The sequence below is a fragment of the Bufo gargarizans genome, chromosome 1, assembly GCF_014858855.1.
Source record: "Bufo gargarizans isolate SCDJY-AF-19 chromosome 1, ASM1485885v1, whole genome shotgun sequence".
Classification (NCBI taxonomy): domain Eukaryota; kingdom Metazoa; phylum Chordata; class Amphibia; order Anura; family Bufonidae; genus Bufo; species Bufo gargarizans.
Genome location: NC_058080.1, coordinates 754,275,545 through 754,302,989, shown reverse-complemented (window position 1 = coordinate 754,302,989; position 27,445 = coordinate 754,275,545). Strand labels below are relative to the sequence as shown.

Genomic DNA, 27,445 nt, shown 5'->3' with positions numbered 1-27,445 from the left:
CCATGGCAGTCGGGATGCTATTGAAGCCATCCATGGCTGCCATGGTAAGCTCCCTGCTGCTGTGTGCACAAAGAACAGGGCAGCAGGGATAGTGTGAGATCCTATGCACCCTAATAGATCTCTATTAGGGTGAATAGGACAAGGAATGAAAAGATCCCAGGTTCTAGCCCCATAAGTGGGCTAATAGTTATTAAATAAAAAAGTTTAAAAAAAACAAAACACCAAAATATAAAAATTTTAAATCACTCCCTTTCCCAATTTACATAACAAAATATATAAACAACCAAAAAAATAATAATTAGGTATCGCCATGTCCGAAAAAGTCAAAACTATTAAAGTATTGAAAAATATCTCCTATGTTGTAAACGCCGTAAAAAAGAAAAGAAAATGTAAAAAACACACGATTTTCCATTTTTTTGTCTCCTTCTCCCCTAAAAAATAGGATAGGACTGTTCTATCATGGGCCGCACGTTCCATAAATTGCGGAATACACACTTTTTTGGGCATTACATTTTTCTTTGCATTTATTGAGTATTGCATTACTTTTTTATGGGACTGAAATTGAATCAAAATTTTAGTATTGTGACAACCCTAGTCACGGGGGTATAAGTCCTTTAGATCACAAAGAAATGGCATCTAGTGGCTGTAAACCCCCAGAGCCAGGAGACCGGCGCTGGATAACAGTTGCTGCACTCTAGGGGCTGCTGCATAGAGAGGCCGGGACTGAGAACATTCACTGCGCTCTGGTGGCTGCAGTAATATGGCTGTAGTGCGTAGGCACTAAGACACATATGGAAAGCACCAGTCTTTATTAAATGACCCCCAATGTTTTATTTGACTGAAAGGCATCTTTATGATGCCAAGGTGCCCTTCCTGACAATGTGCACCTATGATGGGCACACTCTAAACAACCCACTTACCAGGGTTTTCCACTAGGATGTCCCATTTCTATGGGAGCGGTGAAGATGGCTGATCGCTGCTATCTCCAGCACTCCCATAGACAATGAATGGAGCAGCAGGGGGCACGGTCAGTCCATCAGATTTGGGGGAACGTTGACCCCGTTCTTAATGGGCAACTAAGAGCTACTACTGCATCGGGGCATCAAGGAGACATTATAATGCATGGGGGCAACAAGGAAACACCCCCCAAAAATTTGAGTGTTTTTTTTCTAAATGGGCATTTATCGCGATATATATTGTTATAGTGGGAATATTTTTGATATCGCCCGACCCTAGTCACAGCAGTACAGTGCTGGCAGAAGGGAGATGCCCCCTGCTTCTGAGTGAAATGCATCTCGTTTTGCAGCCAAAAGAGGGAATAATACAGTATGTCTGAAAACAAAGCAAAACATTAAGGAATCCCAAACATAACTGCTCCTTCACTGTTATCATTGTACAAAAAAGCACAGCCATTATGCAACCTTTTTTGTAAACTTAGGTACGCTATAACATTTGAAGAAAGAATGATCCAAACCCAAACATAAAGGGCTAACATTTATTAATAATTGCTAATAAGTTTTGAAACACTGATTTGCTATTTGGATAACAGACCTTAATTGTATATGTTTTATCATCATCCATTGCTATTATTTGCTTTTCCTTTTTGTGGTAGGATATACCAGTATTTTGCCTCCAATTATTGTAGGTTTTTCTTTGTGTGTGTTCATTCTCTGGTGCTTAAGGAAACTTGATTTCTGAGTAAAACATTTCCCACATTCTGAACATGAATATGGCTTCACTCCTGTGTGAGTGTTTTGATGTACGATGACGTTCACTTTCTGAGCAAAACACTTGCCACATTCTGGACATGAGTATGGCTTCTCCCCTGTGTGAATTCTCAGATGTCCAACAAGATGTGATTTCTGAGTAAAACCTTTGCCACATTCTGAACATGAATATGGCTTCTCTTCTGCGTGACTCTTCAGATGTTGAGCAAGAAGTGATTTCACCGCATATCGTTTCCCACATTCTAAACATGAAAATGGTTGGTCTCCTGTGTGAATTTTTTGATGTATAACGAGAGATGATTTAGATTTGTAACATTTCCCACATTCTGGGCACGAAAATCTTTCTTCTCTGTGACTTCTTTGATGTGCATTAAGAGATGACTTCAGACTAAAACACTTTCCACATTCAGGACATGAAAATGGCTTATCTTCACTGTGAAGGCTTTGATGTTTGACCATACTTAATTTATGAATAAAACATTTCCCGCATTCTGCGCATGAATATGGTTTCTCTCCTGTGTGATTTCTCTGATGTTCAACGAGTCTTTTTTTCTGGTGAAAACGTTTCCCACATTCTGGACAAGAAAATGGCTTCTCCCCTTTGTGACTCACCATGTGTTGAACAAGATGTAATTTCCGAGTATAACTTTTTCCACACTCTGAACATGAATATGGCTTTTCTCCTGTGTGAATTCTCTGATGTCTTTCAAGATCTGTTTTCAGAGAACAACATTTCCCGCATTCTGAGCAAATAAATGTTTTCTTCCCTGTGTGCGTTCTTTGACCTACAACATCCTTTTTGTGACTATTATTCTGATTTACAGCTTGTGATGAATCAGAAGATAGGAGATGTTTAAAAGGATCAGATGATTGATCTCTGCTGTGAAGGGCTGAGGGTACATCTGAGACAATGACATGTTTTTCATATGTGTCTTGAGTAATACCACCTTCATCTGCTTTAAAATATGAAGATACCAGAGGTGTCTCTGAGCTCCTGGAACAGTCATCTGCCAAGTAAAAACCTAAATTATTATTTTTGAATACTATAACTTTAAAATTATATAGATATAACCTTTATAACTTTTCTGTTTAAAAAGTTCCATACAAATTCTAAAGCATGAATGAAAATTGAATTATTCCACATCAGACAGTGGTGGAAAACAGATCAAAATCTAACTCAGATCAAGGATAAGCCAATTTATATCTGATAGGAAGGTTACCTTTACCAACTGGAATACCCTTTTACCTACCTCATAGAAAGATTAGGGCCACCATTAGAAAACCTTCATAAACGCAAAATCCAGCACCAAAAATATAAAAACTGTAATTTTTATTCCTTCATATTAAAAAATATCAAACGCAGTTCCGCCCGGATGGAACACATCATTACTCATAAGTAAGGCTTCGTTCACATCACCGTTCAGTCATTCCTTTCTCCTGCCCCGTTTAGGGGCAGGAAAAGGGAAAGGACGGATTCGGCACATAACTGAGCTGAACGAATCCTATGGGCCCCATAGACTATAATGGGGTCCATTAGGTTTCCACTCAGAAGAAGATTTTTGAAGTGGAGACAAAAGTCCTGCATGCACAACTTTTGTCTTTGCTCCAAAATCTTCTCCTGAACGGAAACCTAACGGATCCCATTATAGTCTATAGGCCCGTGGGCTCCGTTCAGCTCAGTTATGTGCTGAATCTGTCCTTTCCATTTTCCTGCCCCGTAACGGAAAGGCTGAACAGTAATGTGAACGAAGCCTAAGGCTAGTTGCACACTAATGCTAAAATCTTTCAGCAGAGGAACAGCCTGCGTGAATTCATCGTATCCAGCAAAGTACCTCCAGACACCAATGACTATTATAGGACCTTGCGGGGATCCGGCCTGTTTCCAGCATTAGTCCTGGGATTTGGCCACACAAAAAACGGTTCTCGCAGAGGATTTTGTCTGGCCGAATTATGGTGCTAATGCCAGAAAAAGGCTAGATCCCATTATAGTCAAAGGGCTCAGTCGGGGAAAGGCTGCATGAGGCAGTATAAACTCCCTCCAAAGGCACATTTACATGGTGCAGTTTTTGCGGAGCCTATAAGAACCGGCCCAGAGAAAGGAAAAAAAAAAGACTAACAAAGTACCATATTTTTCGCCCTATAAGACGCACTTTCTCCCCCCCCCCCCCAAAGTAGGGAAAAAATATCACTGTGTCTTATAGGGCAAATACTAATGAGCAATTTCATTATGGAAGTGCTCATTAGTACCGGAGGCCCAGAAGGCAGTGAATGAAGCACTCCCCGGGCTCTGTACTCATCACTTTCTGGTCCTGTACCGTCAGCTGTACTGTGACTGTGCATAGCGCGAAGACGCTCTGTGACCTCACACTGTGCTGTGACACAACACAGAAGAAAAATAAACGAACCAGCACCTCCATAATAAGTGAATATGAGAACGCAGGTGCACGCTACCTTGGCTGAAACACAATTGGATTAGTAGAACTACAGGTAACAGCACTCTGCTAGTCAATTACACAAAGATATAAGCAAACACTGAAAGAATAAATACTTGGTGGTCATACTTACTGCAAATGCAGCTAGAAGCTCTTTGCGAATATAATTGATCAAAAATATTTCGGGCCCATCTACCAGTCGACAAGGTAGCTTCTAATCAGATGGGTCCTACTCTAACATGCCTCTCCTGGGCTTACAGCCTACAATCTGGGCAAAGTAGTACCAAGCTGCATCCTACACATGCCTCTCCCAGGCTATGAGCCTGCAGTATGGGCTGAGTAGAATACAGCTGTAGAAGCTATCTAATTAAAAGCACATGGTAAATGGGCTGGTGGTGCACGGTTCAATCTCACCACCAGGGGTAGCCACCCCCCTAGTGGCAGTGACAATGGGGAAGAAAAATAAACGAACCAGCACCTCCATAATAAGTGAATATGAGAACGCAGGTGCACGCTACCTTGGCTGAAACACTACTTTGCCCAGATTGTACTACTTTGCCCAGATTGTAGGCTGTAAGCCCAGGAGAGGCATGTTAGAGTAGGACCCATCTGATTAGAAGCTACCTTGTCGACTGGTAGATGGGCCCGAAATATTTTTGATCAATTATATTCGCAAAGAGCTTCTAGCTGCATTTGCAGTAAGTATGACCACCAAGTATTTATTCTTTCAGTGTTTGCTTATATCTTTGTGTAATTGACTAGCAGAGTGCTGTTACCTGTAGTTCTACTAATACAACACAGAAGAAGAGAGAGAGAGCTGGATCCTGGGAGCCCACGGCGTCCAGAGCAGAAGAGGTACGTTGATTTTTTTTTTATTTGCTCTGAGGCATGGGGGTCTGATCATTCACATTGGGGTCTGAGCTGAGGTCTGATTTTGGGTCTGATCTGAGTTTCTGATTGGGGATGTGAGCTGAGGTCTGATTAACATTGGGGGGTCTGATCTGAGGTCTAATAAAAAATAATTTTTCTTATTGCGCTCCTCTAAAACCGAGGTGCCTCTTATGGGCAGGTGCGTCTTATAGGGCAAAAATACGGTAGATAGTATCTAACACAAGGAACAAAAGATTTTAGGATTTGTAGGAATTTTCCATGCGATTATAGTGGAGTAATATACGTCCTGGAGTGCCCGTGTGGTCTCCAGTACGTGCGAAGAACTATGAGGAAATTAAAAATCAGAATCTAAAAACATTTGGAGTATCAAAAAGGATATAAATCAAGAAAAATTTGTAGCAAATAATAGCTTTATTTTAAGAAAATATGGCTGTAAAGTGATTACATAAAAAAGTGTCACGGCTGTGTTACAGTCTCGGTGTTTGCTGTGACACGTTTGCCGTGTATGCTGGTTGCCTGGTGCAACGTGTAGTTTATGCAGCATATGTGTGCACTGCTCCCTGTATCCTGGTTCCTTCCTGTCACGGCTAAGGATAGGGAAAACCCTCAGCCGTGCGATGCCGGGAGATGTTAATGGGTACTCAGCCAGAACAACAGAAATAGGGAGCAGGTCACCTCCTATTGCGTCCCTAATCGGACCCTAAACTCCTAACCGTATGAGCCAACCCTGATGGTAGGAGGGCTCATACACCGGAACCTAATAGTCCCTGCTAGCCCTCAGGGTGGCCCTGGACTAGGAGCTGGGTAGACAACCTGTTCCTCCTGGACACAGAAACAGGAGTCTCAAGTGGCCAAGCTACAAAGAAAAGGGAACAGAAACAGTCATATGGCAATGGCAGGTAAGTGCAACTAATACCACACCTACCTGCCACAGACACAGAGCCTGGAACCCAAGTATAAATGCTGCTGTCCAAAACAACACAAGAGACAGAGCACACACACCACACAGGAAGCCAGGAAACCATACGCTGCAATAAATAAGCATAACACACAAACACATCCTCATAACATCTCCCGGCATCGCACGGCTGAGGGTTTTCCCCATCCTCAGCCGTGACACTTCCCTGTCTGGTACTTGTGGGGTTAAGTTCCTGGGCTGGGTGTGGTGCCATTTATCCTGTTGCTGAGGGCCAGGAGGACACTATTACCAGGGTTCTACAGGGTGAGTTAGGGCCCTAGGTTACAGTGTATGAATGTCACGATGAGTGTGGGGGGGGGGGGGACTCCACACTGAACACAGGAGGGAAGGGGAACAGTAACTGGGCCTGGAAACTAGGGAAGAAACAGGTCACCTCCTATACAACCCTAATCCAGGCCCTGACTACCTATCAATATGTATAGACATTGAAGGTAGGAATATTAATAAGCAGGATACCTAGGCCCTGGTTTCCCTATACGGCCCTGGAGTAAGTATAGGACCAGAGACAACCCATTTCTCCCCAGATTGGCAAATGGAAGTCTCTGTCTCAGGCTTAGATACAACAACAGGGAATATAACAAATACACACAAACGCGACACTTAACTTCTGTAGAGATGGAAGAACTGGAACACCAGAGAGGATCTCACACCAGCTCAGCCAAACCCAAATTAAGCTATCAACCGCATAGTCAGAAGGGTGGGGTGAGACTATAAAGGGTAGAAGTGATGACCACTGAGCAACAGCTGAGAACAGGGAAGTAGTCATTAACCCTATCAACACTGAATCAAGAGAAATCAAGGAGGCTGTTAGATTCCTCCACGCTCTTCAATCTTCTTGATTTCCTGACATCAGTCACCTGAGGGTCCGTGACAATGAACTTCCATCCCATCGAGGCCTGTTCATACTTATAGTTAGTCAGGACTAGCATTAGGGTTGCTCTAGGAGGTGACTAGCTCCCTTTCTCCAGTGTCCAGGCCTAGTTTTTGTTCCCGCTTCCCATCGGTGTTCGGTGTGGAGTTTCTCCCCCACATCACACCGTGACAGAAAGATCTTTGGGGGAAACGAAGACTGAATGAGAGGAAAGCAAGGAGTGATCGACGTTATGAATGCGTAGCATTCAGTGAAGGGAATCCCATTGCTGATTGAGTAATGAAGTCACAGGACTTCATTCACAAGTGTAGCGGAGGGGGTGGGCAATAGAAACTCCTTCTCTGATTGGTGGTAATAGCCACGTGATTTAATTCATTATGAGAGCGCAGTTTTTCAAATATATTCTAATCATTTAGTGATGAGTGAAGCGAACTTCGGCTCCTAGATCCGATGTCGCTTTGCTCAAAACTTCGGATTAAGGGTTGCACGGCCATGCCCATATTGCGGGCCGCAAACAGCAGGTCCATAATATACGGCACCAGCCATTTGTGCACTGCTTCACGGCTGCGGATCTATTCACTTGAATGGGTTAGCAATCTGGAAGGTGTGGTGTGGAACGGAGGCACGGAACCCCACGGAAGCATTACGGTGTACTTCTGCTGGGTTTCTCTCCGTGCCTCCGCACAGCAAAAAAATAAAATAATAACTTGTACAATTTTTTTGCTGTGCAGACAGATCCCGGACCCATTCAAGTTGAATGGGTCTGCATCCGTCTGCGGAAACTGCATGGATGTTTTCCATGCATTGGTGACGACAAATTGCGGTCCCCAAAGCACAGAACGTCTGTATGAGCCCTAAAGCTGTACGGAGATCGGTCTCCGTATAGCATAAAAATGTACAACCTCCGATGAGGCGAAGTTAGTTATTTGCGAATTCGTGCAAGACTTTGTTGAATAAGTTTGTTATTTGATTTTTAAAAGTGAAAAACCACGGAGCACGAATCACTGAGAGAACACCGACAAAGACTGTAGTACAGAGGAGCAGCGGAGATTGAAGGTAGAGAACGGCAAACTGGTGGATAGATACTGGGATAGCAGCTGTTTATATTGGGAAGAACTGGATTCTTATCTTTCCAGTGTTCGTGCAGAGTGGATCCGGTAGTGTGGAACATTTACCTTGAGAATTAATGCCTATTCTTGTTTGGATCCTGCAGCCAGGGTTTTACGTTTAAAAAGTACAGTTCTTCTATAGTCTATGATCAATTATGGCAGAGGATTTTAATGCTAGTGTGCAACTAGCCTAAGGGCTCATGCATACGAACGTATTTTCTTTCCGTGTCCGTTCCATTTTTTTTCCGGACCTTATACGGAACCATTCATTTCAATGGGTCCACAAAAAAACGGAAGTTACTCGTGTGCATTCCGTGTCCGTATGTCCGTTCCGCAAAAAGATAGAATATGTCCTATTATTGCCCGCATCACAGACAAGGATAGGACTGTTCTATTAGGGGCCATCTGTTCCATTCCGCAAAATACGTAAGGTCGTGTGCATGAGCCCTAAGGATGTATTTAATCAGAAACAGTTTTTATAATTCTGCTGCTCAATTTTTTGTTTATGGATTCCATTCAAGTGACCCGAGCCATAGTGGTATCTCTACACTGATTGAAGATCTGTAAACGGACCTACACAACTGAAGGGCGAACTGTTTGGATTCTTTTATTTATCCTCACCCTTATCAGAAAGCCTCCCCTGGACCCATCTTTTATGCAGGCATTAAAATTAACGGTTGACATGGCTTTAGCAAAACTATCCTTCTAGATAAATGTCCTTGTCATTTTTGGGACCCAGAACCCAGAAATTTTCATCCATATTTAAACTGTATTTTGGCTGAAAGGGGAACCATGTGTCTGAAAATAGTGCCCGAACAGAAAGTTAAAGGAGTTGTGAGTAAATACTGATGACCTATCCTAAAGAGAAGTCACCAATATCAGTTCGGCAGGGGTCCGACTCCTGTTTAAGGAGGTAGCGGAGCTCCTACTTACGCTTCAAACATAGGCTACCTTCACACTTGCACTTTCTCTTTCTGCTATTGAGATCCATTATAGGATCTCAATAGTGGGGGGGAAACGCTTCCGTTTTTTCCCCGTTCATTGTCAATGGGGACAAAACTGAACTGAGCGAAACGGAATGCACCAGAATGCATTCTGTTTGGTTGCGTCCCCATCGTGGACAGAATAACGCTGCGAGCAGCGTTTTTCTGTCCGTGATGTGGTGCGGAGCAAGACTGATCCCTCCTGACACACAACGTAAGTCAATAGGGACGGATCAGTTTTCTCTGACACAATAGAAAACTGATCTGTCCCCCATTGACTTTCAATGGAGTTTATGGCGGATCCGTCTTGGGTATGTTAAATATAATACAACCGGATCCGTTCATAATGGATGAGGACGGTTGTATTATCAGAACGGAAGCGTTTTTGCTGATCCATGACGGATCCAGTAAAAAACGCTAGTGTGAAAGTAGCCTTACTTGTGCGTCGTCTCTCTCGTGCAGGCAGCGCAGTGTAATTACAACTTCAAGTGAATTGGACAAGAAGTTGCAATTATACTGCACCACCAATACAAGCGAGAGGATCCGCAAGTTGACTTGAAGCAGGATCGGCGGGTCATCAATAGTTATATCCACTGCACTTCCAACTGAAAATACAACAAATTATAGCTGTAGCTGAATAAGTAGAATATGTGACTCTTCTCTGCTTTATTCAGTGGATATTACTCACCTGGCTGGTTATATGTAGGAGATTCTTCCATATACTGTTCATCATCCCACACATATGTGTCCATAGTAATTTCCTCCTTACACTGGTCATCACCTTCCACATATGTATCCGTAGGAAGTTCCTCCTTACACTGGTCATCACCTTCCACATATGTATCCGTAGGAAGTTCCTCCTTACACTGGTCATCACCTTCCACATATGTATCCGTAGGAAGTTCCTCCTTACACTGGTCATCACCTTCCACATATGTATCCGTAGGAAGTTCCTCCTTACACTGGTCATCACCTCCCACATATGTCTCCGTAGGAAGTTCCTCCTTACACTGGTCATCACCTCCCACATATGTCTCCGCAGGAAGTTCCTCCTTACACTGGTCATCACCTTCCACATATGTATCCGTAGGAAGTTCCTCCTTACACTGGTCATCACCTCCCACATATGTCTCCGTAGGAAGTTCCTCCTTACACTGGTCATCACCTCCCACATATGTCTCCGCAGGAAGTTCCTCCTTACACTGGGCATCACCCCTCACATATGTCTCCGTAGGAAGTTCCTCCTTACACTGGTCATCACCTCCCACATATGTCTCCGTAGGAAGTTCCTCCTTACACTGGACATCAGCACTCACACATGTTTCTGTAGGAGGTTCCTCCTTACACTGGTCATTAGCACTCACACATGTTTCTGTAGGAGGTTCCTCCTTACACTGGTCATCACCGATCGCATATGTTTCTGTAGCATTAATATTATTCAGATCTTCCTCCTGATTCAAAAGCTGTGAAACAAATATTGTAAAAGTCACCAGAAGGTCAGAGAAGTCACAGAAGAAGAAATAATTCCTTATTATGATAACCAACAGCCAAATAGCTGCAGGTCTCCCAGAAGTTGCCATAGATATCAGATGGTAGATAAGTCCATCAAGTTCAACCAAGGGATGGGTGGGGACGCGAATCCCAGAAGGAACTGAGACTCAGATTTCTACACATTTTCATAAGCATTAATGTCATTTACTTTTAAGAATTCATCTTAACCCTTTTTAAAACTGTCCACTGTTCCTGCTGTGACAATGTCCTGAGGAAGTCTTGCACTTGATGTCCCAAACTGTGAGGTTCAGAATGGGTTGGATATGCTCCAGAATCAGTAATATTGAAGTACCAATATTAAGTATGATGCAAGCAAAATATCTGTTATTGTGCATCCTCCAATAAATCAAATGCAATGCAATTTAAATTCTGATGTTTCGGTCCTGAACAGAGAGAACAATGCAAGTACGTAGAAAGTAATATTGCATGTGGGTAATAGATGATCTGGTGATCATAGGTGTAGTTATTCTGTAGTTGCAAGCACTAGTCAATGTAGTCATTGGATGGGGCCAGGTGGCTGCCATGAAAGGATGGTATGGATGCAGGTGTCTGTGGATGCACATATAGTCACTAGTATAACCATAGTGGTTGTGAGTGCAACAATGTTAAAAGTGCATTATATTATATGTTGGGTCAGTTTTAAATTCCTTCTAGAATTATATTCATCTGTCTTCTTTGGTCTTGAGGTAGTGTGCAGATGCTCTGTAGACTATCTAGTCATGATTCTGGGAAGCACGCTGGTTCTGGGTGTGCAGCCAAAGAGTGAACAAGGAGACAAAAACATAGATAAGGGGAGTACGTAAAAGGGGAGTAGAAGGGATCATCCTTCTTCTGTACCAATCAATGTAAATGTCAAATGTTAGGTTTATGGTTTATGAAGGTTGGCATGTATCCATCACCTTGTCTGTAAGTATTATATAATCTTATGCACTGCTTCATTAAAGTAGAATGATCTTGTTGGACTTGGATTTGGATTTCACATGATAATCAATGGAACCTGATTGAGGTTCGATAACAGGGTTGAAGCTTATAAAGTATAAAAACCACATGGAAGGAGAACAAAACATAAAGCAATCTGTAGGGAGATCGAACTTGCATGATGAATAGTGAATATTTAGGAATGTCGAGCATGGGGAGTCCACCCAGTGTCGGCTCGGACACTTACCAAGAGAGAGGAGGCAGGAGGAGTGAAAGAAGACCCCAGAGGACAGCGGTGTGACGCTGAGGGGTGGACACATGTAGCACTGGCGAGTGTGCTAGTGTGCCACGTATGGCGTCTTATGAGTCCCAGTGCGGTTGTGCTGTGAGCAAAGTTTCGCTATTACGTGGATCGGACAATATCGTGTGGTGGTGTGACGTAATGGAGAAGTGTCTGTTAGCATCTGTGTCTTCTGCATGTATAGGAAGAAGCACAAGACTAAGGGCTAATGTGGAGCACCACGAGAACCATGTGTGATAAAACATATGTATTGAAGAGAAAATGGTGTGCGGTAAATAGATAATGTCATGAACAGGGACGTAGCTATAGGGGGTGCAGAGGTAGCAGTCGCTACCGGGCCCAGGAGCCTGAGGGGCCCAAAGACCCTTGTGCCACATAAGAAGACACTGGTATTCTAGAAGGTGTATGCAAGTTACACTTCTGGCTGGACAGAAGGGGTTAGGTTAAGAATTTGGTATGGAGGAGGGGGGGAGGTGCAGTTTCAATTTTTGCCTCCTGCAGCACGAAGGTTTGAGGGAAGGGGGGCCCAAGCTGAACTCTTGCACCAGGGCCCATGAGCCTTTAGCTACGCCCCTGGTCATGAATGAGATGATGCTTGTGTAACATTATGTAGTGTGATGGAAAGGCGAGATATATAAGTACTGTTCTTTGGTGTATGTTATGGCGAAAAAGAATAAAGGGAGAAAAGAAGAGTAGTAAAGAAAAGGAGAAAAGGGAGGAGAAAAAGGGGGGGAGCAAAAGAAAAACAAGGAGAGAGGGGAGAGAATAAGGAGAAAAAGAAGGTGAAAAAAGGGAAAGAAGGAGAAAAAAAAGGGGAGAAAGGAGAAAAAAGAGAATCACATGGGGGGGACTGGGAGGGAAGGATGGGGGGAGGATTGGAAAAGAGGGTTTTGGATCAATGTGTCTAAAAGGCAAAGTAACACCATTAGTAATAAAATATGAAACAATGCGTAACAATGGATAATAAATCAGATGGTAAACATGAAGTCTACAAGGCAGAGTAACACCATTAGTAACAAGACATGGAACAATGCATCGTGGTGGATAATAAATTAGATAATGAAAGTAAAGTCTCGGTTGAGGCCCCATCGGGAAGGAATTGAAGTGAGTATATCCAAAAAACGTCTCATTCTCTCAGAAGACGTACGTGGTTACCGCCTCTTCTTGGACGTTGCACTTGTTCGATGATTTGAACTTTAAGTTGAGCGATATTGTGACAAGCTTTATAGAAATGGTCAGGAAATGAAAGCCAGTTCTTTTGGCATCTAATGGTAGACTTGTGACTGATGATGTTGTCACGGATAGATTGTGTGGTTTCTCCCACGTAGAGGAGACCACAGGGACACTTGAGGTAAATGACAAATGGAGAGTCGCATGTGAGGAAACCTTTCATGGAGAAGGATTTGCCAATGTGAGGGTGTGTGTTTTTATATATCAACGCCTGTATACCCACATGCAATATTACTTTCTGTGTACTTATGTTGTTCTCTCCGCATTTGTTTGTGGTGACTCTGTGACCAAGGTCCGAGTTCACGACCGAAACATCAGAACTGAAAGTCATGTGTGAGCTTATGCCCTCTGTTATTGCATTTTATTTAATGGAGGATTCCCAGTAAGAGATATTTTACTGCATCATACTGAAGTGCGTTGGTACTTCAAGATTATAGACATCAGATGATAACTCAAACATGTATCCTCAGCATGGCTATATGTGGTACAAGTTGTTTCAGGGAAGTAGGGGAGATTAGCTTCTGCCAGACAAATTTGGTGTCATTTGTCTTGGGTAGAAATCCAACCTACGGTACTTGTTTGTTAGTCCCACCAGCAGTCTCCATAGCTAGAACATTGTGAGAAGATTCAGATAACATCTAATGTCTATGGTCAGCTTTAACCCCGTCATCTCCACCTTTCTCATTAAACAAATATACTTCACAGCCCTCTACAGATCATAGGGAATATCTCCATCTACCTGATGATCCTGTGGAAGAAGAGGACTGGGACATCTCTCTGGTGTTCTTCTCTTACTGGATCTTCCTGTAGGAGACACATACAGTGACTGAATTATCTGTATTGTAAAAATAAATTCAAAGATGTGTGTATTTAGTCCTAGTACCTGGTGATGTGAGGGGCTGGTGGTCCTCCATCGTGACGTCCTTGTACAGATCCTTGTGTCCTTCTACATACTCCCACTCCTCCATGGAGAAATAGACAGTAACATCCTGACACCTTATAGGAACCTGACAACACAATGACACAGTCATCACCCAGACCCCACCAGTGCTGTTACTGTATAATGTCCCAGCATTCCCAGCAGTGTCACCTCTCCAGTCAGCAGCTCCACCATCTTGTGGGTGAGTTCTAGGATCTTCTGTTCATTGATTTCCTCATGTATCAGGGGGTGAGGTGGAGGCCCCGTGATTGGGTTCAGGGTTCTTCCCCATCCTTCAGACACAGGAGCCTGACAGCGCTCACTAGAGGTCTTCTTCACCACTGTGTAATCCTGGGTATGGGGAGACAGATTTACAAATATCAATACTGACATTTCCATTTCAATCTCCTTTCCAGTCATATCACCTGTTATTACCATAGATAAGAATGATGCAATGTGACATCATCAGAATCTCTCACCTCTCCGGTAAGTTGGAAGAGTATCTCTAGGGTGAGATTTAATATCCTCTCGGCCATCTTGTCTCTGTTCCCATCCATTCCTCATGGATCAATCAGGAAAATTCTCTTTTATATAAGATATCAGATTATTTTATATTGCGGGAACCTGAATTGAAAGAAGGTGAAACAATTTAAAAGCCATGCAAAAATACATTAGGGCTACTTTCACACTTGCATTAGCAGGGTCCCGCGGGCTGTTCCGGATCCGTGCTAACGCTAGCCCACCGAAGCCGGAAGTCCGCTCTGGCCTTATTCACTATAATGGGGGCGGGCCAGAGGTCCGGCGGCAGCATGGCAAGCATGCCGGGAGGTGGCCGGACAAAAACTACTGCACGCTGCGTTTTTTGTCCGGCCGCCTCTCGGCTTGTTTGCCGTGCTGCGGCCAGACCACCGGCGCGCCCCATTATAGTGAATGGGGCTGAAGCAAACTTCTGGCGGCACGGTGGGCTAGTGTTAGCACGGATCCGGCAGGCTGTTCTCCTGCTGGAACAGCCTGCCAGACCCTGCTGCCGCAAGTGTGAAAGTAGCCTTAACTGTAGATAATAAGGGGAAACATTTGAGGAGATGAATCACAAGTAAAGTGTCAGAGCAAAATGAAATTCAGACATGAAATTGTACTTTAATTCATGTCCCCAAACAAAGTATTCAAAAACTAAAGTGCACATATCCTGGGATGGAAATACAGGCAGAGCGACACGCATTTCACGTCAGCTTTCTCAGTGGGTGCAGCAATCATAAGGCTGTTGGTGTTATATACGAGGGCGAATGGGAAGAAAAGGTACAAAGCCCAATAATATAATGAATACAGACAAGGCACAGAAATATAAATCTAAGCAACTGCAGTGAATTTTATGGCGCAGGTCACACCAGCAGCTTTTTATGACAGCTAGACAACCAAATATTATATATATAAAGAAGGACGTATATATGTATGTATGTTCCATGAGCACTCAAAAACACAACCATCAATTTCAACAAAACTTGGTATACATATCCCTTGCTACCTGGAAATAAATCTTGTGGAGGTCTCAGCTCTCTAGGACGTACCGTTCTTGAGATATTCCCCCAAAATGACCTGCATTAGCCAATACAAGCCTGAAAGTCTTTCTCTTTATATCCCAACTGCCATACACATGGTCACATGTCCTTTATCAGCCAATAGAAGTTCGCAGGCCCTTAGTCTCCACATACACACATTTTACTTCAGGTTTCCATAACAACCCAGCCATTTTTCTTCAGTGCTGTAGGTCAGCTTTAGGCTAGGGCTGCACGACACATAGGGCACAACCTGCACTGCTACATGTGTCGCGCGACAGATAATCTATGGTGTTGCACTGTGACATGTGACATGCTGCGACTGCAACGAGACAGTCACAGAAAAATCCATCTTGGATGGATTGCTTGCAACTGTCATGTCGCCGAATGTCACATGTCGCAGTGCAACACCATAGACTATCATTATAAGGGCTCAGAAGGAAAGGAATACCAAACGGTTTTTGGAAGGCAGATTTTGCTGGGCTGTTTTTTTTTACACCATGTCCCAATTTAAAGCCCCCTGATGCACCCCTAGAGTAGAAACTCCATAAAAGTGACCCCATCTAAGAAACTACACCCCTCAAGGTATTCAAAACTGATTTTACAAACGTCGTTAACCCTTTAGGTGTTCCACAAGAATTAATGGAAAATAGAGATACAATTTCAAAATTTCACTTTTTTGGCAGATTTTCCATTGTAATATTTTTTTTTCCAGTTACAAAGCAAGGGTTAACAGCCAAACAAAACTCAATATGTATGGCTCCTGATTCTGTAGTTTACAGAAACACCCCATATGTGGTCGTAAAATGCTGTACGGGCACACGACAGGGCGCAGAAGGAAAAGAATGCCATATGGTTTTTGGAAGGCAGATTTTGCTGGACTGGTTTTTTGACACCATGTCACATTTGAAGCCCCCCTGATGCACCCCTAGAGTAGAAACGCCCAAAAAGTGACCCCATTTTAGAAACTACGGGATAGGGTGGAAGTTTTGTTGGTACTAGTTTAGGGTACATATGATTTTTGGTTGCTCTATATTACACTTTTTGTGAGGCAAGGTAACAAGAAATAGCTGTTTTGGACCAGTTTTTTTTTGTTGTTATTTACAACATTCATCTGACAGGTTAGATCATGTGGTATTTTTATAGAGAAGGTTGTCACGGATGCGGCGATACCTAATATGTATACAATTTTTTTATTTATGTAAGTTTTACACAATGATTTTATTTTTCAAACAAAAGAAATCATGTTTTAGTGTTTCCATAGTCTAAGAGCCATAGTTTTTTCAGTTTTTGGGAGATTACCTTTGGTAGGGTAGGATTTTTGCGGGATGAGATGACGGTTTGATTGGCACTATTTTGGGGTGCATATGACTTTTTGATCGCTTGCTATTACACTTTTTGTGATGTAAGGTGTCAAAAAATGGCTTTTTTTACACTGTTTTTATTTTAATTTTTTTACGGTATTCACCTGAGGGGTTAGGTCATGTGATATTTTTATAGAGCAACTTATTACGGACGCAGCAATACCTAATATGTATACTTTTTTATTTATTTATGTAAGTTTTACACAATGATTTCATTTTTGAAACAAATAAAATCATGTTTTAGTGTTTCCATAGTCTGAGAGCCATATTTTTTTCAGTTTTTGGGCGATTATTTTGGGTAGAGTATGATTTTTGCGGGATGAGATGACGGTTTGATTGGTACTATTTTAGGGTGCATATGACTTTTTGATCGCTTGCTATTACACTTTTTGCGATGTAAGGTGACAAAAAATTGTTTATTTAGCCCAGTTTTTTTTTTTTTTTTTTTTACGGTGTTCATCTGAGGGGTTAGGTCATGTGATATTTTTATAGAGCCGGTCGATATGGATGCGGCGATACCTAATATGTATACTTTTTATTTATTTATGCAAGTTTTACACAATAGTAGCTTTTTTAAAACAAAAAAAAAAAATGATGTTTTAGTGTCTCCATATTTTTTTTTGGCCGATTGTCCCAGGTAGGGGCTCATTTTTTGCGGGATGAGGTGACGGTTAGATTGGCACTATTTTGGTGGGCAAACGCCTTTTGGATCGCTTGCTTTTTGTGATGTAAGGTGACAAAAAAATTGTTTATTTAGCACAGTTTTTATTTTTTACGGTGTTCATCTGAGGGGTTAGGTCATGTGATATGTTTATAGAGCCGGTCGATACGGACGCGGCAATACCTAATATGTATACTTTCTCCCCCCCCCCCCCCCATTTTTTACCATTTTTTTTTTTACTTTATTTGGGGGAAATGACATTTTTGTTTATTTTTACTTGAAACTTTTAATTTTTGGGGGGAAAACTGTATTTTTTTAACTTTTTTTTTAGTTTATTTTTGTCCCACTTTGGGACCTCAACTTTTGGGGGTCTAATCCTTTAAAATGCATTCCAATACTTCTGTATGAGTAATAATACTTGGCTGTATGAGTAATACTGTGTGTATTACTCATACAGCTTACGGCCTGTGAGATCCAGGGGGCTGGATCTCACAGGCTCGTCACCGGAAGGCAGCGCAGATGCCTAAGGAAGGCATCGCGCTGCCTTCCATGCCATCGGGTCCCCCCTACAGCCCCATGGGGACCCGATGGCACTGCCACCGCCCGCAACATGAAAAGCCGCAAACCGCAGGTCTGAATTGACCTGCGGTTTGCGGCGATCGCCGACACGGGGGGGTCGCGCATTTAGCCATGGTGCCTGCTCAATGATTTGAGCAGGCACCTTTTTCCGATCACCCTGTGTCCTTAAGTACCAGGACATCAGGGCGTACCTGTACACCCTATGTCCGGAAGAGGTTAAGCGGACAGGCCTCTGAGGAGGTCACTGTCAAGGGAGTGGGGTGCTATGAAACTCACTGTTAACCCCTTCCCGACACATAATGTACTATTACGTCATGTAAGCCACTGCGTTCCTGCAATTTGACGTAATAGTACGTCATGGTGATCGGGCTGGCACCGGAGCCCCTGCTGTATCCGGGCCCCTGCTGTATCCGCCGGCATCGCTGTAAAAGCCGATGCCGGTGGATTAACCCCTTCTATGCCGCGGTCCGTGCTGACCGCGACATAGAAGGGGTTTGTGTCGGGTGAGGGAGCGCATCGAGTCCCTGCGATGTGTCAGAAGGCAGACCGATGCTGTGCAAAGGCTGCCCAATGCCTTGCACGGCATAGGGACCTGCCTTCTACGGGTGCCCAGGAGATCCAGCCTCAGGCCCGTCTCCTAGGCAACCTGTTCCTGTACTACTCACTGATGTATTGTAATGCATTGCAAAGGGGATCAGACCCCCAAAAGTGAACATCAGAAATAAAGTTAAAATTAATAAAGTTTTTAAGTAAAAAAATAAACACCCCTTTACCCTTATTTTATAATAAAAAACAGAAAAAAAACAAAACAAAAAAACACATATTAGGTATAGCCACGTCCGTAATGATCGGCTCTATAAATATATCACATCATCCACCCTGTACGATAAACACCATTAAAAAATTAAAATAAAAACGGTGTCAAAAAAAGCCATTTTTGTCAATTTACATCACAAAAAGTGCAACACCAAGTGATCAAAAAGGCGTATGTCCCACAAACTGGTCTCAATAAAACAGTCACCTCATCCTGCAATAAATGAGCCCCTACCTAAAACAATCACCCAAAAAATAAACTATAGCTCTCAGAACGTGGAGACACTAAAACATAATTTTTTGTTTCAAAACTGCTATTATTGTGCTAAAGTAAAATGCATAAAAAAATATACATATTATGTATCACCACGTCCGTAACAACCAGCTCTATAAAAATATCACATGACCTAACCCCTCAGGTGAACACCGTAAAAAATATATAAATAAAAACTGTGTACAAAAAGGCATTTTTGTCACCTTACATCACAAAAATTGCAACAGCAAGCGATCAAAAAGGCCTATGCTCCTCAAAATAGTACCAATCAAACCGTCACCTCATCCCGCAAAAAATGATACCCTACCTAAGACAATCAGTCAAAAAATAAAATAGCTATCACTCTCAAACAATGGAGACACTAAAATATGATTATTTTTTGCTTCAAAACTGCTATTATTGTGCTAAAGTTAAATAAATAAATAAAAAGTATACATATTAGGTATCGCCACGTCCATAACAACCAGCTCTATAAAAATATCACATGACCTAACCCCTCAGGTGAACACCGTAAAAAATAAAAACTGTGTAAAAAAATAATACCCTACCTAAGACAATCAGTCGAAAAATAAAAAAGCTATGGCTCTCAGACTATGGATACACTAAAATCATTATTTTGGTTTCAAAAATGCTATTATTGTGTAAAACTTAAATAAATAAGAAAAAGTAGACATATTAGGTATTGCCATGTCTGTAATGATCTGCTCTATAAAAATGACCTAATCCCTCAGGTAAACGCTCTTAAAATAAAATAAATAAAAACTGTGCCAAAACAACCAATATTTTGGTCACCTTGCCCCATAAAGTATAACAATGAATGATCAAACAAATCATATGTACGGTACGCAAAAATGGTACCAATAAAAACGTCAACTCTTGCTCCAAAAAATGAGCCCCTGCACAAGACGATCGGCAGAAAAATTAAAAAAATAGGGCGTTCAGAAAATGGAGATACAAAAAACATTTATTTTTTTCAAAAATGCTTTATTATGTAAAACTGAAACGAACATCATAGAATGTAGACATATTTGATATCATTGCGTCCGTAACAACCTGCTCTATAAAAATAGCGCATGATCTAACCTGTCAGATGAATGTTGTTAAAAATGAAAAATAAAAACGGTGCCAAAACATCAATTTTTTGGTTACCTTTCCTCACAAAAAACATAATATAGGGCAATTAAAAACCACATGTACCCCAAAATAGTACCAATAAAACTGGCACCTTATCCCGTAGTTTCCAAAATGTGGTCACTTTTTTGAGTTTCTACTGTAGGGGTGCATCAGGGGGGCTTCAAATGGGACATGGCATCTACAAACCAGTACAGCTAAATCTGCCTTCCAAAAACCATATTGCGTTCCTTTCCTTCTGCGCCCTGCCGTGTAGCCATACAGCAGTTTACAACCACATGTGGGGGGTGTTTATGTAAACCGCAGAATCAGGGTAATAAATATTGAGTTTTGTTTGGCTGTTAACCCTTGCTTTGCTACTGGAAAAAATTTATTAAAATGTAAAATCTGCCAAAAAAGTGAAATTCTGAAATTTCATCTCCATTTTCCATTAATTCTTGTGGAACACCTAAACGGTTAACAAAGTTTGCAAAATCAGTTTTGAATACCTTGAGGGGTGTAGTTTCTAGAATTGGGTCATTTTTGGGTGGTTTCTATTATGTAAGCCTCACAAAGTGACTTCAGACCTGAACTGGTCCTTAAAAAGTGGGTTTTGAAAATGTTCTGAAAAATTTCAAAATTTGCTTCCAAACTTCTAAGCCTTCTAACGTCCCCAAAAAATAAAATGTCATTTTCAAAATGATCCAAACATGAAGTAGACATATGGGAAATGTAAAGTAATAACTATTGTATGAGGTATCACTATCTATTATAAAAGTAGAGAAATTGAAATTTAATAATTTGGGAATTTTTCAAAATTGTTGGTAAATTTGGGATTTTTTCACAAAGAAAGGTGAAATATATTGACTCAAATTTATGACTATCATAAAGTACAATGTATCACGAGAAAACAATCTCAGAATAGCTTGGATAAGTAAAAGTGTTCTAAAGCTATTACCACATAAAGTGACACATGTCAGATTTGCAAAAAATGGCCTGGGCAGAAGAGCGAAAACTGGCCCGGGGTAGAAGGGGTTAAAGGGGCGGACTGCTGTGAAGGTCCCATTTTAAATTGGCAGGGCACTGTGGGGGGTCAGTGTTAAGGGGTGGGGGACTGTGGAGTTCACTGTTAAAGGGACGGGTGCTGTAGAGGTCACTGTTATGGGGGATACTGTCGATATCTTTTAACGACACACACAAACATTAAATGAAATAGATTAAATATACCCGAGCGAAGTCGGGTCCTTCTACTAGTCAGATATGAACACAGAGGCAGATTTACTAAACCAATCATATTAAAAAGTCTGTGTCCAGTCCAGTAGGATGCGCCATATGTATGTATTAAGCGGGCAATAAATTAAAATCTATGTAAACTGTGGGCTGTAGATTTCAGCTCTCTAGTTTTCTGGCTTAAGTCATGATAAATAAATTGGCCCATGTTTTTGAAGTGGTTTAAGCATCAAAAATTCAAAAATATTGCACAACCCTACCTCCCAACCCCTCTCCCCACCTGAATTTTTTCAAATTGTGTAAAACACTAATACTTTGGTTCTTAACCAGGTATACAATGAACTCTGGAGGTCTTTGAATCCTGGCCAGGGGGCTCCATCGTAGACCGGAGATGTTTCATTCACAATAGGTAGGATTTAAGTGCAGGAATCCATCCAATATTATTATTATTTATTATCAAAGCACTATTCATTCCATGGCGCTGTACATATGATAAGGGATGCACATACATAATACAGACAATTGCACTAAGCATGAAGAAGACGAGTTACAAACTGGTACAGAAGGATGCTGCCTGTAAGGGCTTACCATCTACAAGGTATGGAGGAAGGACACAATAGGTGAGGGTAACTTTTGTCATGGCGGTATAGCAGCAGCAGGGTCACTGTAGGTGTAGGCTTGTCTGAAGAGGTGGGTTTTCAGTTTTTTTTTTATGTTTTCCACTGTAGGTGACAGTCTGCTAGGGTAGAGAGTCCCAGCTGGGGTAGAGAGTCCCAGAGTATGGGGGATGTACGGGAGAAATCGTGGAGGTCATTATGGGAAGAGGTGATAAGAGGAGACGCGAGAAGGAGGTCCTGTGAGGAACGGAGATTACATGTAGGGATGTATCAGGAAACTAGCTTAGAGATGTAAGGCGGGGACAAGTTGTGGGCAGCTTTATATGTATGTTAGAATTTTAAACAAAATTCGCTGAGCAATGGGGAGCCAGTGAATGGATTGGCAGAGGAGTAACGGGATGAGAGGTGGATTAGTCGGGCAGCAGAGTTGAGGATAGATTGGAGAGATGCGAGAGTGTTAGATGGAAGGCCACAGAGGAGGATGTTACAGTAGTCTAGGCAGGAGATGATGAGGGCATGTACAAGCATTTTGGCAGACTCCTGGTTGAAGAAAGTGTGGATGGGAGAGATATTTTTGAGTTGGAGGCGGTGGAAAGGGCTTGTCCCAGGCCGAAGTTGTAGATTGAGAAGAACTGGGGTCCTAGGACAGAACCTTGCGGGACACCAACAGAAAGGGAATGAGATGATGAGGTGATGTGAGAGTGGGAGACACTAAGGCCCCATGCACACGGCCGTGTTTCACGGCCGTGTGCGGGCCGTGGAACCGCGGCCTGGATCCCTCCTGAGAGCAGGAGCGCACGGCGTCACTGGTTGCTATGACGCCGTGCGCTCCCTGCTGCCGCCGCAATACAGTAATACACTGGTATGATCTATACCAGTGTATTACTGTACTGTGCCGGCAGCAGGGAGCGCACGGTGTCATAGCAACCAGTGACGCTGTGCGCTCCTGCTCTCAGGAGGGATCCAGGCCGCGGTTCCACGGCCGTGTGCATGGGGCCTAAATGTCAGGTCTGTGAGGTATGATGTTATCCAGGAAAGGGCCAGGTCCATGACGCCAAGAGATGAGAGTGTTTGTAACAGAAGGGTGTGGTCGATGGTGTCGAAGGCAGGAGGGCAGAGAAATGTTTAGTTTTAGCGATTAGCAGGTTGTTGGTGACTTTGGTAAGGGCAGTTTCAGTCGAGTGTTGGGGCTAGAAGCCAGATTGTAGCCGGTCAAAGAGGTAGCAGGAGGAGAGGTGAGAGGACAGTTCAGAATGGACAAGTTGTTCAAGTAGCTTTGAGGCATATGGGAGAAGGGATATGGGGCAATAACTGGAATAAAAAGATGGTTCAAGGGAAGGTTTTTGAGGATGGGTGTATTGATAGCATGTTTAAAACCAGAGGGGTAGACACAGGAGGTTATTGATAGGTTGAAGAGATAAGTTAGGGCTGGGATAAACACTGTGGTGAGGTTGGGGATGAGGTGGGATGGGATTGCATCAAGTGCACAGGTGGTGAGATGTGATCTGGAGAGTAGAGTGGAACATTTTTCTTCTGTAATGGTGGAGAAACTGGTTTGGGGAGAAGAGGACCGAGCAGTTGTGTAGAGGGGCTGTGGGGACTGTGTGCTGAAGCTTTCTCTGATGTTATCAATCATTTGTTTAAAGTATGTGGCAAAATCCTCAGCTGAGATGAGAGGTGAGGATGCTGAAGGGACGGAGAAGAGAGTTAAAAATGTTAAAAAGTTATTTAGGGTTGTGACACAGGGAAGATATGAGAGATGAGAAGTAGGCCTGTTTTGTAGCATAAAGTGAGGATTTGAAAATGAGGAGGGATTGGTTGTATGTGGTGAAGTGCTCCTTAGAATGGGATTTCTTCCTGGCATTCTTTAGTCAGGCTGGTGTGTCACGATTGCCTGTGGATTTTTCGGGTTTTGTTGTGTGTGACGGAGGCAACGGAGTCCAAAGCTGTAGTTATTGTGCTGTTATACAGAATGGTAGCAACATCTGCATCCTGGAGGGAACATATAGTAGAGAGTGGCAGAAGAGAGTCAGAAAGCAAGCAAAAGCCAAGATGTTTAAGGTTTGTGCGGTGGGGGGGGGGTTAGTGTGTGGATCGGGGGAGCAGTAGAAGAGATCAGTGAAGAGAAGGTGAGTAGGTTGTGGTCACATAGGGGGAGAGGCAAATTAGAAAGGTTAGATAGGGAGCAGAGGTGGGTAAAGATAAGATCCATCTCTGTGGATGGGAGTAGTGGACCACTGCAAGAGGCCGAAGGAGGAAGAGAGTGATAGAAGCTTAGATGCAGCTGAGTGGCAAGACGCAATGGTGATGTTGAAGTCACCCATGATGATAGTGGGGATGTCAGCAGAAAGAAAGTGTAGGAGCCAGGTGTTGAAGTGGTCAAGAAAGATGGTGGCTGGGCCTGGGGGGCGGTAAATGAGAGGAGAGTAGATGCGAATAGAGTGTACTTCAAATGAAAAGTGCGTAATGGAGGGTGGCAGTGGAGTTGGGCTGTAGGAGCAGTTGTCTGATAGGAGAAGACCAACTCCTCCACAATGTTTGCTGCCGGGGTGGGGGGTGCGAGTGAAATCAAATCCGCTATAAGAGAGTGCAGCAGGGGAGGAGGTGTCAGATGGTGTCAGCCATGTTTATGTGAGACTCAGAAAGGAAAGTTTGCTAGAGATGAAGAGGTCATGAATGTAGGACAGTTTGTTGCATACAGAGCTAGCATTTCATAATGCCCCTGCAAGAGGGACCAAGGGAGCAGGGGTCAGGGTTGGCCCGCATAATGGGCAGAGGAACCACTAGTCGTATTGCCGGTCTTTGGGTGCTGCTTGTCACTTCCACCAGCTGGATTTCACGCCAAAGACCGGCGCATATGCAATATGACTAGCGGTTCCTCTGTCCTTGATGGGCAGAGTAGTTTGTGTGTGCAGGCCAACCGTGGAGCGGCACATGCGCGAGATTAGGAAGGCAGAGGAGGACATGATAGTAGGAAAGAAGGGTGGGCCAGAGGGCTGAAAGAGGTATGGTTTTCTGGGCACATCGCTGTGGGGCCTGGTTCATTTGCATAAGCTAATTTGCATAAGTTTATCAAGTGTATTTTTCACGATCTCGACGAGGGACACAGACAAGAGAGGTACCATTGTAATGGGGGCCAAACAGTCTATAACCTGATCTTAGAGGTCTAAAATGCTCAGATTAGGTGACAAATTCCCTTTAAGGGGTCGCAGAATTTTGTAGAAGGGATTTGCTGAAGGGAGCCTGGATTTGGAGATTTCTTGCCAGCAATAAGAAGAAGCAGATACACTGTTAATAGGTGGGAGTAGGAGAGGGTGTGAGGAGGCATCTCTGTGTGTTTGGGAAGGAAGTGTTTTATGTTGCCTAACAGGTTTGTGCAAGTAGTCAGAGAAGTAGGTAAGATGAAGGGAGACCTAAATAGTTCCTTGCTGGGTGAAGGGATGTGAGAGTCTTTCAGTAGGATTTGGAAAAGTGGAAAAAGTAATAAGAAAAATTGAAATATTGTTTGCATCAACTATTTCTGTAGTTACCTTTGGTTCCCTTTTGGTTTAATTCTGATATAATTCAATATGTGCACTTAAAAGACCAAGGTCTGAAATACCAAGTGACAGATTTATACCACTCAGTGTTCAATCAGGTGTGAAAGAGAGGGGAGGGGGCTACATATGACCTAATCAAAAGAGGACCAGATACAGGGGTGAAATAGTCAATGTAAACAAATACTAAACAAACCCAGCAGGGAAACAGAGACATTAAAGTTTAGTACAGACATGGCAGGGGATGACAAGAAAGGAAGATGAGATGTGTGGACAATCAGACCTAGGGAAAGCTGGGTGGAGCAGTAACTTTCAGTGCAGACATAGCAGGGGATGAGAAGGAAGGAAGATGAGATATGTGGACAATCAGACCTGGGGAAAGCTGGGTGGAGAAGTAAGGTTCAGTGCAGACATGGCAGGGGATGAGAAGAAGGAGGAAAGAGGAGACATGTGGACAATCAGACCTGGGGAAAGCTGGGTGGAGCAGTAAGGTTCAGTGCAGACATGGCAGGGGATGAGAAGAAGGGAAATTGAGATATGTGGACAATCAGACCTGGGGAAAGCTGGGTGGAGCAGTAAGGTTCAGTGCAGACATAGCAGGGGATGAGAAGAAGGAAAGAGGAGATGTGTGGACAATCAGACCTGGGGAAAGCTGGGTGGAGCAGTAAGGTTCAGTGCAGACATGGCAGGGGATGAGAAGAAGGAAAGAGGAGATTTGTGGACAATCAGACCTGGGGAAAGCTGGGTGGAGCAGTAAGGTTCAGTGCAGACATAGCAGGGGATGAGAAGAAGGAAAGAGGAGATGTGTGGACAATCAGACCTGGGGAAAGCTGGGTGGAGCAGTAACGTTCAGTGCAGACATGGCAGGGGATGAGAAGAAGGAAAGAGGAGATTTGTGGACAATCAGACCTGGGGAAAGCTGGGTGGAGCAGTAAGGTTCAGTGCAGACATGGCAGGGGATGAGAAGAAGGAAAGAGGAGACGTGTGGACAATCAGACCTGGGGAAAGCTGGGTGGAGCAGTGATGTTCAGTGCAGACATGGCAGGGGATGAGAAGAAGGAAAGAGGAGATGTGTGGACAATCAGACCTGGGGAAAGCTGGGTGGAGCAGTAAGGTTCAGTGCAGACATAGCAGGGGATGAGAAGAAGGAAAGAGGAGATGTGTGGACAATCAGACTTGGGGAAAGCTGGGTGGAGCAGTAAGGTTCAGTGCAGACATGGCAGGGGATGAGAAGAAGGAGGAAAGAGGAGACGTGGACAATCAGACTTGGGGAAAGCTGGGTGGAGCAGTAAGGTTCAGTGCAGACATGGTAGGGGATGAGAAGAAGGAGGAAAGAGGAGACATGGACAATCAGACCTGGGAAAAATATGCGACTTGCTCACAATCCTGCTGGAAACTTGAGAAGACCCAGGGATGGAAGGTCCAGGTAGTCACACACATCTTCAGGCTCATGTTAGCGGCCACCCTACTCTGACCCAGGGTCAGCTCGTGGGCACACTCCATACATTCCTTAGCAAGCAATGACAGACATGTACGCATACGTCATTAAGGAGTTAAAGATACAATACTTTCCTGAACACTAATTCAGGACCACCTACCTCAGCCTCATCAGCCTCAGAGCCCATACAGTCCAGGGTTTACTGTACCTCCACCTGTAGAGCAGCCGTGTGGATATGCTAGATGCCAGAAGGAGGTTTGTGACATCACTGGTCACATGCTCCTTCATGGTCACATGATCCAATGTGGGAAGTGCTGGCAGACAGGGACTGCTGGAGTATGGAGTTTAGCTAATTTACT

General features: G+C 43.3%; 1 protein-coding gene and 1 long non-coding RNA gene across 2 annotated transcripts; both read right to left on the bottom strand.

The window, feature by feature from the left end:
* Positions 1–1,493: 1,493 nt before the first annotated feature.
* Positions 1,494–13,931, bottom strand: LOC122938161 (zinc finger protein 2-like). The gene is made up of 4 exons (XM_044293507.1): positions 13,876–13,931; positions 13,732–13,796; positions 9,681–10,455; positions 1,494–2,734 (listed from the first exon to the last, which is right to left on the bottom strand). Exons 1-4 carry the CDS (start codon positions 13,904–13,906, stop codon positions 1,587–1,589), a joined length of 2,019 nt encoding a protein of 672 aa, XP_044149442.1. The 5' UTR covers positions 13,907–13,931; the 3' UTR covers positions 1,494–1,586.
* Positions 13,932–14,202: 271 nt separating this feature from the next.
* LOC122938155 lies at positions 14,203–27,348 on the bottom strand. The gene is made up of 3 exons (XR_006389982.1): positions 27,247–27,348; positions 14,391–14,535; positions 14,203–14,262 (listed from the first exon to the last, which is right to left on the bottom strand). It is a non-coding gene; the product is annotated as an uncharacterized LOC122938155 (long non-coding RNA).
* Positions 27,349–27,445: the final 97 nt, after the last annotated feature.